Source organism: Gavia stellata, chromosome 3 (genome assembly GCF_030936135.1).
Source record: "Gavia stellata isolate bGavSte3 chromosome 3, bGavSte3.hap2, whole genome shotgun sequence".
Lineage (NCBI taxonomy): Eukaryota > Metazoa > Chordata > Aves > Gaviiformes > Gaviidae > Gavia > Gavia stellata.
The window spans coordinates 71183810-71199936 of record NC_082596.1 but is presented as its reverse complement, the minus strand read 5'-3'; the positions used below and the strand labels follow the sequence as shown (position 1 = coordinate 71199936).

Below are 16127 nucleotides of genomic sequence, written 5' to 3'. Positions count from 1 at the left end.
AAACCATTTAAAGATCCAGGGATTCTTCAAATGCTGTTAGCCTTGGAAGAGAAAGTTACTTACTGTAAGCTGATGTTCCTTGATACACGCAGCCCATGTGTATTTTCCTAACCCATCCCGCTCACCTGAGTGTCCCTCAAGTGTCCCTACACTTTACTTGGACCTCTCAGCAACAGATTTGAACACTCTGTAACACTTCTGAAGTGTTTGGGAACTGTGAAGATGACTGAAAGGAAGCCTGCTCAACTGACACGAAGCAGTTAGAGAACCAAGACCGTCTTATCTCAAACAGTCTTATCTCAAAACAGTATTTTTCCAGTTGCCTCTGCTCATAGATGGCATACATCCACCTGCCTGATCCAAGAATCAAAAGGTACGTTATCAGACACCTAAACCCACCAATTTACTCTCAGGCAAGACCAGCAGCGCTTTTAGATGAACTGAGATGGACAGCGTGTAAAACACTGAGAGGACAAATAGCAGTGAAAGAAGTGAACAAGACGCAAATAGCAAAAAGGGAACAGAGACCTAGAAAGGAGTATATAACAGGTGACAAGAAGGAATATGACAGGAAAGGTCATCACATTTTTAACTGTAAGACTAAGAAACAGCATAGGAAAAAAATAGCTGGAGACAAGATTTAAGCATAGGCGTAAGAATCCAAAAACCTGAAAATGAGTTCCAAACTACTGTTCTGACTAACTGACTAACTATTTTGTAGGAGGCTCCTGCCAGCATATGCAGTATTTTTATGATAAAAACAGCAAGCAGAAGACGGGAAGTGGTATTTTCCCTATCTAGTTTAGATACCTTTTATATTTATAACAGCTACCAGCTTATGCTTAAGGATAGCATTCACTTTGATAGAAAAGTTTCAAAGTGTACTCAGAATGCTATCTAGATAACAAATCCTTTGAATTGCGTGGAAGAACATCTTCCATATAATTTTTATTTGACACAAGATACTGAGAATCATGCCAAGCTTCAAACAGCAGTCTGGCTGTGTTTTTACATGCTCAGTCAGCCCTGATACACCAAAGCTGCACAAGAGATGCTGCCAAACCTCTTATCAAATACCACAGTTACCTGTGGAAGACACTTAAGACATAAAAATATATTTAAAATGTCTCTGTGACATTTAAACAGGTATATAGCCTTTCATAATTACCAGCACTCTGACATACAATTCAATTAAGGAAAAGCTGTGTACATGAAGAAATTTAGTGTAAAAACAAATTGCAAGAAGGATTGCTGTAGAACCTATGGATGGAGACATTAAAGCATTTATTTTAATTAGAATATACGTAATAGCTGTCAAGCATCCAATAGGCAAAATACTACCAAACTAGATAAGCAGAAGCAAATTTTGAATTTCAGGTCTAAGCAAGATTTTAAGCCTTATAGTTTCTTGCTTCAAGAGGAGCAACATACTAACATCCTACTCCTAAAGAAATATTGATACAGGACCAGAAGCATCATCTACTGCAAACAATCACAAGCCCGAAGAAATGTATTCAGGGGGCAACCCTGACTAGAAAGAGCTCTTCATGGCAACCAGAACTAGAATTATTTGCTAGATAAGAACTGAATTTACATCATCACTTCATGTTTCAGTCCACTGCAGAACAGTAGTACTTTACCTGGTTCTTGAATAGAGCACAAGGAAAGAAACATGTAAGAGTGCACACACCTACTACATTCACCCCAGGCTCTGATCTCAAAAAGCCTCCCGAAACAGTCAGCTGCACTCAAGTCCAAGACTGTTCTCATCTGTACTGTGGAACTCAGAGCTCTGAAGGTAGATCACAGCAGGTAGTTCAAGCTAAAAGCAGTGGGGTGACTGCAAACAATGCACATCTGGAATTCACTGGCTAAGCAAAGATCTTGGAAAGAAATGCCTTTCTAAACCTAAAATTATAATATGCAGCAGTGAAACAAGACAACAAACAGGAAGACAGAGACAATTAAAGTTTGCTAGAAATGCTGTCCTGGTGTATGAAAAACAACGTTCTCTCCCTACTCTGTTGTTCTTGCTACCTAACTCTTAACTGTATCCTAACCAAAATAAATCTTACCTTCATGTATCACATCATACTTCTCCTTCCTCTCCTCATTCTAACTTCGCTGCAACTCTTCTGCAGCCCCCAAGCTAATCTAAAGATCAAATAGTAAGAGCAATTATCCCCCCCCATTAATGCTTGGTGGAAGTAGACTTTAGGAGGTGAAATGACTCAGTAAGGCACTGAAAACTAAGTGTTTTATGGCAATTAATAGTAGTAGGAAAAGGTAAAGTTCCATACATAGATTCAGGCCAACTCCGATGCATATCTATATAGATATTTACAGTTTCTTTTATGATATTTTGCAGTTATATAAAAAAATTATGAAAATTTTCATTAAAATTTATGTTAATTTACTTCAATGTAAAAAGCTTACAATTTCTGCTAATAGAGTATTAGAAGCATTTAATATTAGTTTACAAACATTGCATATTATGTACTACAGGCAATAAGGACACTTCAGTATGAAAATGGATTTTTGAAGTTATTTGCAAATTAATGTTTGATAACTTTATATTGTTATAAATAAGTTCAACAGTAACCAAAAGTAACATGGTATATAACATGAGGCATGTGCATATTTGCAATTTAAACTGGCAGTACAATAAAGGTTTAAAAATATCTTTAGAAAATAAAATAATTACTTAATGGAAAGTCCCAGGCAACCTGCTACAATGCACTTAATACTATGCGAGCATAACAGGCTGCTATACTTGTCACAGCATCCACAAAGATATTTTTTGGGTTTGTTACTGCAAACTACTTGACTGCCATCATACCTTATCTCAGTCAAGAGCAAATGGTGGTCTACGTATACTGACTTTGCTTAGGTTCTTTACTTTTTAAACCAAGCATTTGTTTTATATCAACCTGTAAATTGAGAGAAAGAACAATGGATGGAAACAGTTCAAAATGCAAGCAATCAGGTACCAAGATGAAATTAAATCCTTAGATCAAGGGGTCGTTAATGGGCTAGTCAAAGATAGATGACATGAGATCTTCTGATGTGACATGCATCAGCAAAGAGGGAAGGTAGTCCTTATTTCACTTCTGACACTCCTCCCACCCTCCCCTAAATAACTTCTGTTTTAGAAGGGGACAGGCTGGACCTGAATATAGCTTCAGAGTGCTCAAAAAGAAACTTCAAGTACAAAAGCTAGCAAAGTTCAGTAGGAAGCATCATCTAATTAAGCGAGGAATGTAGACAGACAGGATTCTGGCTGCAGTAGGACAGGAAAGTATCTACATCAGGTAAAATGAATAATAATAGAAAAAAAAAATCCCTCTTCTTTGCTTTTCTGTAGGCTTGATCTTGAAGTAGATCAAGTGAGCTTTGTCTTCATTTGTTTGCCTATATCTTTACAAGCATTTGTAACAATTGTTTACTTTAGATACTGTAAATAAACACTATAATTTGCACTTATAATTTACATGAGTCTGATTTATATTGAAGGACCACTCCAAATTAGCTAGTGTCTAGCATTCCTTAGCCAAGTGTACAGTGAATGTGAAACATGGACAACGAGACTCCTTATAAAGGTGCCAAGGTCCCCAACACATTATTCTATTATCATTTATCTAGTTGCATGAATTTGTGACTAACACCCCCACAGGCAGGAGGTGCAGAAGCATCTTCCAGCAATAAACGATGCTAAGAAAACTCTCCAGCATGCACTGCAGTAACAGGGAGCTCATGGGAACACAGATCCTAGACAGAAATTGACATTTGTCTTGTCATTTGTACAGTACTTCTTGTAACAACCGGCATAACTTTCAGAGCACTGTTTTAAAGGCATAACCTAATAAAAACAGAAACATTTAAACTGTCTCAGTTAAGACTATATTGCTAGAGGCTTAAGGAATACATACTGAGCCAATAAGCATTTATTACTGCTTTCCAAATTTCTGTAATCTTTTAGGTTAGATAATTAGATTTAGAAGTGCCAATGTATTCACAGGAAAATGCCACATAGTTACTGCAAGCTGAACTTACCAGTTTGTTTGGATAACGTATAACCACTGGCTGTACAGGAACTCCAGGAATAAACGCTCCTAGAAGGCACATATGACACACCATTACTTTATAGCGCATTTTGGTACAGAAGAAATTTATTGCAGTAAAGAAAAAAATTATACAATTACTGGGCTGATATGCATAAGAATTAGTTGACAGTGAAAAAGTAAGATCCAAAAGTAGCCTCAAAAGTAATCTAAAAAGCAAGCATTGAAGAATGACAATGTATACCCACCTTTTCAGAAGATAAATAATTAAGAATGCTTGCTTGCATTCTCTAAGTTACCCTCTACCACTTACAGAAATCGTCATGTACACAAGTCAAAGCCCAAATTCAGCTTGATAAATTATTAAAATATTAGTAATATGGAAGATAGTTAAGTCAATATATTCCCTGTGGTCAACAGTATTTTTTGGTGAAGGACCTAAGCTTTCTTATACAAAAGAAACTTTCTATTTTTAGCTGAGCAACATCAATTTATAGAAAATTTATCATCTCTGAAGTAAGAGAATTAATTTAAGTTTTCTCCCACCTTAATTCCCCTCAGAAGGGCTTATTTGTTTATTCTGTCGCTACGGAAAATCTAATAGTTGCAAAGTATTGAACGAGAGCTATTGTACAGAAGTATCACTTCATTTCATATTAAAATTATAGTTCTGATAAAGTAGCACAAGATCTATAAATGTAATTCACTAATAATTTTCTTGGTTTCTAGCACAAGGATTGGGTAAGCATGATAACTACCTTGCTCAAGATATCTCTAAATACTTTTTTTGTGAAAACAATTAATAAAGACAGTTTTCACTCAAACTATGTTTTTATAGCATTTTACTAAGTTCTGGCTAATATTTCAATTAAAATTAAGAACTGAACAATGGAAGTATACTGTATTTTTACTATTATATCTGCTTTACAGAATACTTGTATAGATGTAAAAGAAGTAATTGTTAATGGAGTAGAAACATCTTTAAATGAAGGTTGTCTGAATGGGATCCTGCAGAGATTTGGTTCTTGGCCCAGTGGTACTTTCTATTCAGTCTCCAAAAACAACAGCCTAAGCAACTTCTGAAAGAATCCGAAGATGACAAAAATCTGAGTGGTAGATGACAAGACCACCATTTAAGCAAAACTAGATTAGCTTGCCCTGTATGACTAGCTTACACAAAGGCAAACCCAAAAAACTATGTAGTAAGAGCAAGGAGTATGGGCCACATGAGTAGAATGGGGAAAGGCATCCTGAAAGCAGTTACTCGAATAGAGACCTAAAGTAATTTAATATAAGTGAGGAATTTTGAGGCAAAGGATTTCTGGGACACTGGATGGATACAGAAGCAGGTTCCAGAAGGAAAAGTGAGACAGTCAGGAGGCAGACAGCAGCATGTACTAGACCAGAGGGGAAGATAGAGTGGGGATTTGAGGCAGAAAGTATATGGTGCCTAAAATGTCTTATGGGACAGAGGGTGGGCAAGAAATCACAGCTTTAATGAAGGACTCAGGCTGGTTTTCAAAGCATGGTCAGGATTAAGGGGGGGGGGGGTGGTGTGAGGTGTGAGGCAGGAGGGAGAGCAAAGAGTAAAAGAAATGGATGTTCTCCTAACCACTACTCATTCATCTGAAAAGGTAAGAGCTGAGAGGGGAGCAAGAAAAGCTTTTTGAATGTTTGTTCAGGAGACAATACTGAGATTTCCTTCAGCCAAATGAATCAGTGCAAGGAATCACAATGCTGACTCATTGCATGATACTCTAATAGGGATATGTAAGTTGTAAGCAACATAAAATATAAGACATACAGTAAGACCAGAACACAATGAGCTAGGCAGAAACCTAGGAAGAGTAAAAAAAAAACTACATTCACAACTGCATTGCTCACTACTCATTTACCATCTCCCTACCTACATCATAAAGGCAAGTTTACATTAAACATTGGTGGTTCACTGCAGTATTGGCATTTCTCCTTATTGTAACTGCAGTTTACAGCTGCAACAATGTTCAATGTTATACCCTCTACTAATTTGATAAGCTAAAAGGGTGATACTAACTGAAAAGAGCTTAGAATGTGGATGGTAAATAAAAAACGTGTAAAAAATTGACAGCCTCTGTAATAGTGCTATACTAGCAAGATCCTTGTGCCATCTTCACCAGAATGCAACTCAACAGAAGAGTTTGAGAGGAATCAACCACATACAACGCAGCAACAAATGCTGCAGCAGCTTGAAATAGATAGACACTGATACCTTAAGCTTTATAGTGTATCTAAATGCTGCATGATAGATCCAAAATAGGAAATGGATGGGGCAAGAAAACAACAGGAAAAAAAAAAAGACAACTACAAACAAAAACCCAGTAAGGAACATTAGTCCTCCAGCTCGTATGCACCTCAGAAGCCAAGAAAAAAATCTGAATTATCTAAAACGTTTTGCCTAACAGTGGGACTACAATCCTTTTGTAGTATCAGAAAATTTCTATTCCAATTCCACCCTACTACAAGATTTTTAACTCAACTTCTGCAACAGCAAGCAAATTACATCGTAAGTGGTATTTCAGAAAATGAAGATACAAGAACATTCTGTAGAGAACAGAGAAATGAGCGTCATACCTACCAGGCTTGAATGTAATTAGACAGGATCGGTTTGTGCAAGTGCCCTCTGGGAATATCATTATCTTGAAGCAAAGAAAAAAGTTGACTTTTAAGAACTATTTCAATGTGGATTAATTTATAAACACATCTTTTCAAAGCGAACATTAACTGATTACAGTAAAAAAGCTTTTCAGGGAAAAACAGTTCAGTTAGAGTAAAAAAAAAATAGTGCTCAATAAAGAAGTCAATAAAGTTCTGTCTTAATACTCAAAATATTTTTCTCTATCCGTGACTTTGCCTCTTTCTTGACCTCTGATAATAATTCTACTCAATTGGAACATTGACAGCAACCAGAAACACTTCTGAGTACAAGAAAATTTTCACAAAAGGTTTTGGCGCTGGTAAAAATATCGTATTCTGTTTTGCACCAAAACAAAATTCCTGCTCCCAAGCTACCTGCTTACAGGCTAAGAAAAGGAAGACTTATTTTCTTTTTGCATTTATTACTTGGCATGTGCACAGATGTCAGAATGATAGAGGCTGAAAACATCTGAACAGAATTCTAACAAGGCAAAAAATGCTCAAGGTGAACCAAATTCAGAGGAAGAGGTTAGATTGTAAGAAAAAAAAATGTTTCAGACAGCAAAAAGCCAAGAATGCTGAAATTTTGTTGGAGTCACAGAACAAGACATTTAAAGGAAATAAATATATATCATAAGAGGACAAAGCAATGGACTAGAATTAACATTACTAGTTTTATTGCCCACTCTAGTACTAGCTTTCTAGATATTCTGGAAATCACCTCAGCTCTGTAAATCAGTTTCTTCATCTGTAAGTAAGAATGCTTACTTTTAAAGTGCTTTGAAATCTATTGGTGAAAGTAATTATGTCAAAGCTATGTATCACCTTTCTGTCACATTGTTTATAACTGTTTATAATGTTTCTTTAGTCCAGTATGTGGATGTAACCACTGTAGTAGTAACAATGCCAAGAAAGACATACTGTATCTTAATCTCAAAAATTCACAAGAAGAATGCTTCAGATTTTCAAAATAATCACATGCTTCTAGAAAATTGAGACCTTAGGTAGTCATCCCTTCCTTCCCATTACTCGCCTGTAAGGCACATTATAAATAGTCACACTTCAGGTACAGAAAAAGCCCTGAGCCACTTATTTTCACAATGTTTTCATCATGTGGACCAACAGAGGTGTACTTTCGTTACTGGAACATCTGAATTGCTTGAACTGTCTTGGCCAGTATCGCATGTCCAACAATGACAGTATGCCAAAATCCTGAGAAGGGCAAGAACACACAATACTCCCCCAGGTATTCTGCTGAGCACCTGATTATTTTCTTCTTAGAGGATCTTCTAAACCTGCTGTGGTCTGCCTATTTAGTATGACTTAATGGAGCTGTCTTCCCATGTACTTACTCAGTCGCCCCTTGAAACACACTGCAATGAAAAGCTAGTGTCTTGTACAGATAAGAATCTTACATTATATCTTCTAGAAGGGCAGGGCAGGGAATCCCACCCCCCACAAACCATCTAAAGCATCCCACAACAAAAAAAGTAAATTGCAGATCCAAAGCTTGAAAATGCCAAATACCATCTGTCCCACAGTAGTAGTATACAGTACCTGTGGCCATTTACCATCAGACTGAGCACGTCTCTTTATCTCTTCAACAGTTTTCCTGCGAGAATCCTGGTCTGACCGAGATACAAATACTGGTCGGATGTATTTGATTAGAGCTGAAGAGGAAGGAAAACAAAAAACAAACAAACCAGCCTTTATTTCCCCTTTGTTTGAAAAAGATCCCCCCCAGTAATCTTCTGGACAAAAATTTTGGTACAAGTACATAACTACTTTACTGTATTACACTGCAAACTTAAAATACTCAGCTGAATTACTGCAGTTTTATTGAAATATTTTCATGAACTCCTTTGAGGAAAACCATTTTCACAATTTTGTCTTTGTACAAGTACTTTGTACTTGCCCAATTTTTAATAGACCAATACACATACATCACAGATAATTTAAAACATGATTGTACGTATTATGCATGGTTTTCTGCAACAAAGCAGCTGTGGCTGACTATAGGCCATTTCCTCCTACCACAAAAAGAAAAAAAAACCCACAAAATCTATAGCCACCCCCAACCCAGCAAAGTAGCAGGAACCTCCCAAGTGCTTCCAAAAGACATCCTGTGGGTCAAACTGCCACTGTCTTTAGAGCTTTTGTCTTCTATGACAGCTCAGCTTCACTGAAGGTACACTATCAAAGATATTCCATACATGGATTATGTTATCTTTCCTGAGGAATCAGCATGATCAAAAGAAAAAACATGCTTATTTTCTGAGCTGTCACCTGTTTCCCTGTTCCTTATACTAGATGAATCAGATCCCAGGCACCCTCTTCCTGGCTCAGTGGGAAACCTCTTATACATAACAAGACACAAAATGAGCATGAGTAAGAATCAGAAATCAATCCACAATATCCTCTCCATGCATGTCTGTCACAAGGACACCAAGGCCCACTTACAAAATAATATGTAGCATATACAACTCTCTTGCAGTGTCAAAAAGCACTACAAGAGAAGCATCTTCAAATATACTACTTCATGCTTTTATTTAAACAGGTTGTCTTGAAATACCTTTTTATCATTTTTGTATCTTGTAATCTTATTTGAAGGTTCAAGAGTCACTAAATCATTAGCTACTGTATTTGCCTAAAATACAAATATAAAATACAGTTTTCATATTTCCAACTACTGTGAGATGAGTTCGCTGACACTAGTTGCATAATCTTCTTTTGTCAAGGATAGACTTGCTGCATTAATGGATCAGCCAGTGCTTAAAGCGTGAAGAAAAAAAACAGTGTAAGGAAGTACAGTCCTGTACTCAGCAAAAGCTGCTGATTCTGGTCTTACCCCACAAGCAGTTTAGTCAGCTCTCACCGAAATCCTTCTATGGTTCTGTGAAACTAATCTGTCACACCTTACAGCAAGCTCCCAAACATTCAGCCAGCCTCTGAAATACTGCTTTTATCCCACAAGTTGCCAAAGTTGTATCAGAGAAAAGTTACCATACTCTTGCACTTTTTCCTACATGCCTGCTCTTAGACAATACCCATAGAACAATGCTTGCTAGGGGTGCAAAGATCATCATGGGCCAGCTGGGGTTACTGCTGTGGGAAGGTAAAAGAAAACAAACCAACTCAACCAAACAGAAACAAACAAACAAACCAACCAAATCACAAAATAACTACACACAAAAAATAGAAAAAAGAAACAGAACAAGCAATAAAAGATGCAAAGGAAACTTGGTTTCATAACTCTGTTCATTTTGTTTCTTAGTGATGCTAGTCCTGAGTTTCCCCTACTGCTGCAAATTACTATTCTGTAGCAAAAAAACCATTATCGAGTAAAAGAAAGCAAAAAAGACTCAAACATCCTCAGCCTTCACCCTGAAGCTTCTTTTACATTACGCCCAAATGATGGCATTCAGGTTACTTCAGGCCAAGGAATGAACAAGATAAGAGCTTTGGAGCTCTGGAATTATCTGAGCGGTCACTATTTCAACCCATCACATCAAATCTTAGCCTAATGGAGAGACAGGGTGATCACATTAAGTCTTACTTCCTTAGGGATCAGATTAAAAAGCTGACAGAATTCTTGTTTTAACATTAAACAGCAACTTAAGATCCTGTAAGACACCAGCTACGAGGCCCTTAGCAGCTAAGTTCAACAATTTCTGTGAAATTAAAACTCTCAGTCATCAGTAAGAAGCTAAAAAACACATACCAAGGAAAGACTAGCTCTGTACTTGCCTCTCCTCATACACTCTTTTCATAACCACTTTTGAAAACAGAGCACAAGGCTACATAGAACTTTACTCTCATCACATATTTTCATGTTCAGTAAACAGACAGGAATCTGAAAATTCAAAGGCTGTATCAAGTCAATCTGTGCAAGAAATAGTCAGGAGCATGGCCCAAGATCTGTAAAGAGAAGCTGAGAAACATATCAAATAGGTAGACAAGATGAGACTGCAGTCAGAAATCAAGTCAAAACATACGGAAGCCTGGAGACAGTACTATAAGGTAGTATATATGAGGCAAGGAATAGGCAGGACTAGAGCAAAGTCAGGGCAGGAGCAAAAAGCAGCATGCATGAAAATGCTTCAGACAGCTGGCATACTGAGCAACTAAAGGAAACAAGCAGAACTGTGCAATATGCTTAATAAACAGAACATAACCTTAACCTTCCCTGCTCATCAGTTTAACTGTCCAAGTCCGATTGTAATCAGGTAGTGAAAACCACAGCTCAGGTATTCAAGAGATGCTGAAAGAGGTGCTCGCCCATCTCTTTTCACTCCATTAAAACCACCTTTGAATTATAAATTCTAGTGGGCGATGGTAGACAATCCCTCAGTTCACAAAATTGACCTTGCCAGTGTCATTATTCCAACTTTTTCTCTAGCAGTGTCAGTCCTACTTGACATAGGCACTCCCATCCCCAATTTCAGCTCATCACAAGTGGTCCTGAAGACAGGTGACACGTTATACTCCACCTTCTTAGGCAGGTGCCTGCTGTTTAAACAGTACTGCCAGTAATTCATCAAAGCCTCTGCCTTGCAGGACAGCCAGAATGCCACAGATATGCTGACCAGTGGAAAGTTGCTCTAGAACAAAAGAGCCTTTTTTTAAGAGAGCCTGCAAAAATGGAAGTACTGCCTTAATTGCAGGGTGGCAGCTCCAACTGATTTCAGAACCGTAATTCCCATGCAATTATTTCAAGCACCAGCTGATGCATAAGCAAAAAAGTTTCTCTCTGATGAGCTGAACACATACAATTGGTGTCAATGAACTTCTCAGGGTAACAGGAAAAAAATAAGGCATTTCATCTCTCTACTTCCAGGCAAGTGTGGCTGAGGAAACCTTGTTTCAAATCAAGACATGAAATGCTATTTAACATACAATAGAAGAAAGTATTGTAACAAACCATTTAAATTGTGCTTGACAGTTACAACCACACAGCAGATAAAGCTATACTGGCAGCATCACTACTGGTCTACAAGGTGTCAGAGAACACAAAGAGCAATGTAATGGCAGTGTGGCATTAAATACTGTTCTTCTAAAATGTATCCATACACACATTTTTGAGTAGGCAGTTACATTTTCACCACTATAGAAACAGCATCAGAGTGACAGATCTGCTGCAAGAGTAGAGAATGCTGAACCTGAGGCTTTCACGTCACCTCTCCCCCAACACCATAAAATCCCATCACATACATTCCTCTGATACACAGAGATGGCAGCCTATAGAGCCAGTACAAACTGGCTCAGTTTGCATTTAACATGGAAGTAGGCTGTGTAATACAGGTAGACTTGCACTGGGATACTCATTTACGGTATTTACGCTTGATTTTTCCTACTATGGGAAAAAAATACAGATGATTTTTCTAATAGCAGTTGCCCTCTTGTGCATTCTGTATTTAGGGCTTACAAAAACATGAAGATTAAAGGTTGAAAAGTGCTATCTTGGGCTTAGTTTTTAAGAGTTGCCTTACTCAAATGAACATGCGCACAGAGTTCTGAAGTCACACCTTTTCTAATGAAGTAATATCTAATATGAAAACTGCTCTTTTCTGGAGAGAAAAGAAGAAAAGAAATCTGCAAGGGGCTCAAAAGTCTTCTGAAGGTTATGGGGAAAATAACATTAAGGTTCCAGAATAAAATGGATTCCTGTGTATATGGACACATAGACCTTAAAATGGAAAAAAAAAACCAAAGAAAACCACACACAACAAATACACAAAGTTGTATCAATGCACAAAACTGAAGTCAACCAAAATTAGGATCTTTTCCACTTGGAGTTATATTGTTCTTATGGAGATAGTGTTCTTCTAGTCGTGGTAGTCTACATGAGATTTGTAAAGTTAGTGGTAGTATCTTATTAAAGCAACAATCATACACAGAAATATATACTTTTTTGGCCCAAGCATGAACCAACCACTAAAGCTAAATATGTGTCGAGAACAACTTCTCTGAGTTTGACTAAATGCTTAGCAGATGGACCACCTGACAGAACAGATACCAAGTATTTCTGGTATAGAGGCAGTGTTAATGGAAAAGTTCTTCTCCCTATTTCCAAAGAGAAAGACAGGAAACATGCAGTCTGTAGGACAAGGAGAGGTCAGTAGTGGGAGATAAATAATCAGTGTTCTCTTTAGCTTTAACAGAATTAAATTTCATGGTATTTGGGTTGGTCTTTCAAAATGAGATCTATTTCCTTTAAGGACTTCTTGAGGAACAAAGACCCTTTTCATATCACAAAGATTGCTGTTTGCTCTCACACCTGCAATACCTGTATGAGGGCATGGCTGTATGTTTTAGCTTTCTGCTGCCAGTCTAAAGTATTTTATGAAGGCAGTTGTGTTCGTTTGCAGGTTTCCTATATACTGTAGTTTGTAACTTCCATAAATGATATTAACTAGGATGCTTAAAAAAAGTGATGGTGGTTTAGGCATCTCCAGCAGCAGTTTAAATGAGAAGTAATTGTTACTGATTTTATGGTAAAAAAAATATAATCCAACAAGTCCAGGATACCAACCCAAACAATAAAGGCATATCTGTAATAGGTGACAGTGCAACTATTTTAAACCTCTTCAGGAGAGCTCCTGTGAGGACTGAAATACTGAAGGACCATCTGGGTGTCCACAGCCTGAAGGAAACATTGAATTTTTAAATAGAAGTTTTTAAAGCTTGGCAATAACTTCAAGATGCTCCTCAGAACTGGGGAGCTCATTTGTGTACTCAAGGCAGGCTACAATGCCAACATAGCACAGGATGCTGGCATTCAAGCTGGTGACCTTAACAGTATTGTAAGCTGCTGATTTACAGCATATAAAAGAGAAGAAATCTGTGACGCCTTCACCTTACAGCAGGTTTTTCCAAAAGGGGTTTAAGAACTGTTCTGATGAATCTCAGAAGTATTTAAATGCAAGATTCTCACTGAAGAATTATGGGTCCACCACTGTTCTCTTCCTTGTGTGCTTTGGAAGGTATTGGGGGTGGGGGGGCGTGGGGACCATGGAAGGTGGAAAGCAACTGGCGTGGAGGACTGGAGGATTAGGTTGCATAACTCTTCACAGAGCTGATAAGTAAGTAATTTGGAATCTTTTAAGTTCTGAGATGAAAACATACCCAGCTATCACAGCATAAATACTTCTCACTGAATTACTTATTTCTTGTCTTTTAGTCATGATGCTCAAGAAAGGCCTATAAAGCACTTTCAAAAGATGATATTGAACAAAAACTCATAAGTTTACTAGATGTTGAAACCCCCTCCCAATAGAACTGATAGTTTTTACAGCACAGAATGATTCTCCCTTCTTCTACAGTTCTTGTATATTCTGCCAAGTACAAATGACCTCCTTCCCTGCCTTAAGCTAACATATCCCCCCTACTCATTTCACAGGTAACAACTTCCTCTCTTTTTCAGAGGGTGAGGTTACAGATGTTGAGAAGTTGCTTAAAGTTTAAATTAGCTTATCACCTTAAATATAGTTTTTAAAAGTTCAGACCACAGAAGATGTTTGAATCACAAAAGTTGTCCAACAAAATCCCCACCAAATCATACTTACTGACAAATCCCTTTTCCTTCTTATTGAAGTATTTCTGCAGTAGCACGGACCACTTTAGCAATGAAAAATAACTTCTATCCAGGTTACTTTACCAGCCAAAAATAAGGCACTGAAGTGTAACTATCCAGAATTTATGCTAAGAGCTTGCCCTGACTCAAAGTGGGGTCCAGTAGGCAAGACAGGAACGTTTAAGGACCTGTGCTGATGAACTGATCTAACTTCTTCAGTCAATGTAAGCTGCAACAAATTCATAGATGTCATCTTCCCTGGGCTGCACACTTTACACTAAAGTGGTCCAGTGAACTTCATAGTTCCAGCCTACCAAAACTCTGGAAAGCCACTGTGCAGAAATACATGTCCTTCTTCAGCATCATGGTGATGTGCTCTGTCTGTTCTGGTGTTTTCTACTTACCAGATACTGATTTTTTTTTTTTTTATGATCTTCTTTATATTTGGGCAAGCAATTCCTCCCCAAAGATTGTTAAACTACTGTGTGTGCCAAGTGGGGAATTTTCTTCACTACTGACCTCTAACTGAAGAGGTTATAACTCTTCGGTCAGAGCAAGAGAGCATTTTTTTTATTTTGTTTTTCTTTTCTTTGTTTTCCTAAAAAGAAGGAAGTGGTTGGAAGGAGTCACAAGACTTAAGTCTGCTTCTGAAATTCGACTTTGTGGTCCAGGATAGGTGCCTTCAAGTTAGAAAGCAATAAAACACTCATACACAAACGCACTTGTGGAATACTTCCAATTCCATAAAGAACAGCTTTTAATCATCTGGACTTAAAAGTGGATCAAAAGCTTAATATTCCATGACTGGCAAACTAAGGGTACAATAATACAGGCAGCTGCTCCAGAAACCCATTAAAATACTTTCAGAACCAATCTTGGTAACCAGTTAGCAAACAGATTTTTTTGTGCCTGCTAAAGTACTACCTGATCCTTCTGGTACACAACACACAATGTCCTGATAAACACTGTCATTACATCAAAAAGCCGACTTATTTATATCATATTTGGATATTCTGGATGAAGAGTTACTCTTCACCCAAAGTCCTCATCCTTGGAAATGATCTTCAAATTTCCTCTACGGCTTCATTTTCTACATGCTGAAAAGTCTGCTCACAGAGTTAAATGAATATACTTTATTCAAAACTTCACAGAAGATTCTGAAAGACCATTTACAAGACTCAATTAAAAGATAGCAAGGTTTGGATTATCAATGGCTGGCTCCAAAACTTCACTAGAGATGGTACAACAAGTTTGCAAGATTTACAAAACTGAAGAACATAAATAATACTGACCTCTCTGGGATAAATTCTAGATGAATGTCTAGAGTGTTGACAATTCACCATGCAATCCAAGAAAAACATGACCACCTTTTCACAGATAGCATAAGAGAAATACTAGTGGTCCAATAACACGAAATACGTTTTTGTGTGTGTAGGTAGAGAAGTGTAAATAACATCAGAATTAAAATACTAGATCAAAGGAGGAGAGGATAGTCAGTAGCACCGGCTTCACAGAAAACCTCTTTCAAGCAGTAAAAGAAAAAAAAAAAATATCACAACTTCACTGGAAAGTTTTCACTAAATTAAGCCAAACTAATCATTACAGTGATTACTTATCTCTCTGTTAAGGTTCATTTACTTTAATAACACAAAATTCCATAATCAATATTGCTCATATAAAGGTATTCCTCTAAAAAAATAGGTTTTGAACTCTGAATCCCAGTTACAACCTTTGCCATGCCTCATTTCTGTGACATTTTTCTGAACACTTCATAATGGACTACATAATTTTTGTGACTGCATGACATGAAGGGAATGCAG

The 16127-nt window shown here is 37.4% G+C and overlaps 1 protein-coding gene across 1 annotated transcript in view; it reads right to left on the bottom strand.

Annotated features, from left to right (window-relative positions):
- The window catches only part of LPCAT1 (lysophosphatidylcholine acyltransferase 1), a 63662-nt gene that overhangs the window by 34111 nt on the left and 13424 nt on the right, over window positions 1–16127 (bottom strand). The window contains 3 exon segments of the mRNA XM_059815647.1: window positions 4054–4112; window positions 6676–6736; window positions 8292–8404. Coding sequence (XP_059671630.1) covers window positions 4054–4112; window positions 6676–6736; window positions 8292–8404 — 233 coding nt within the window.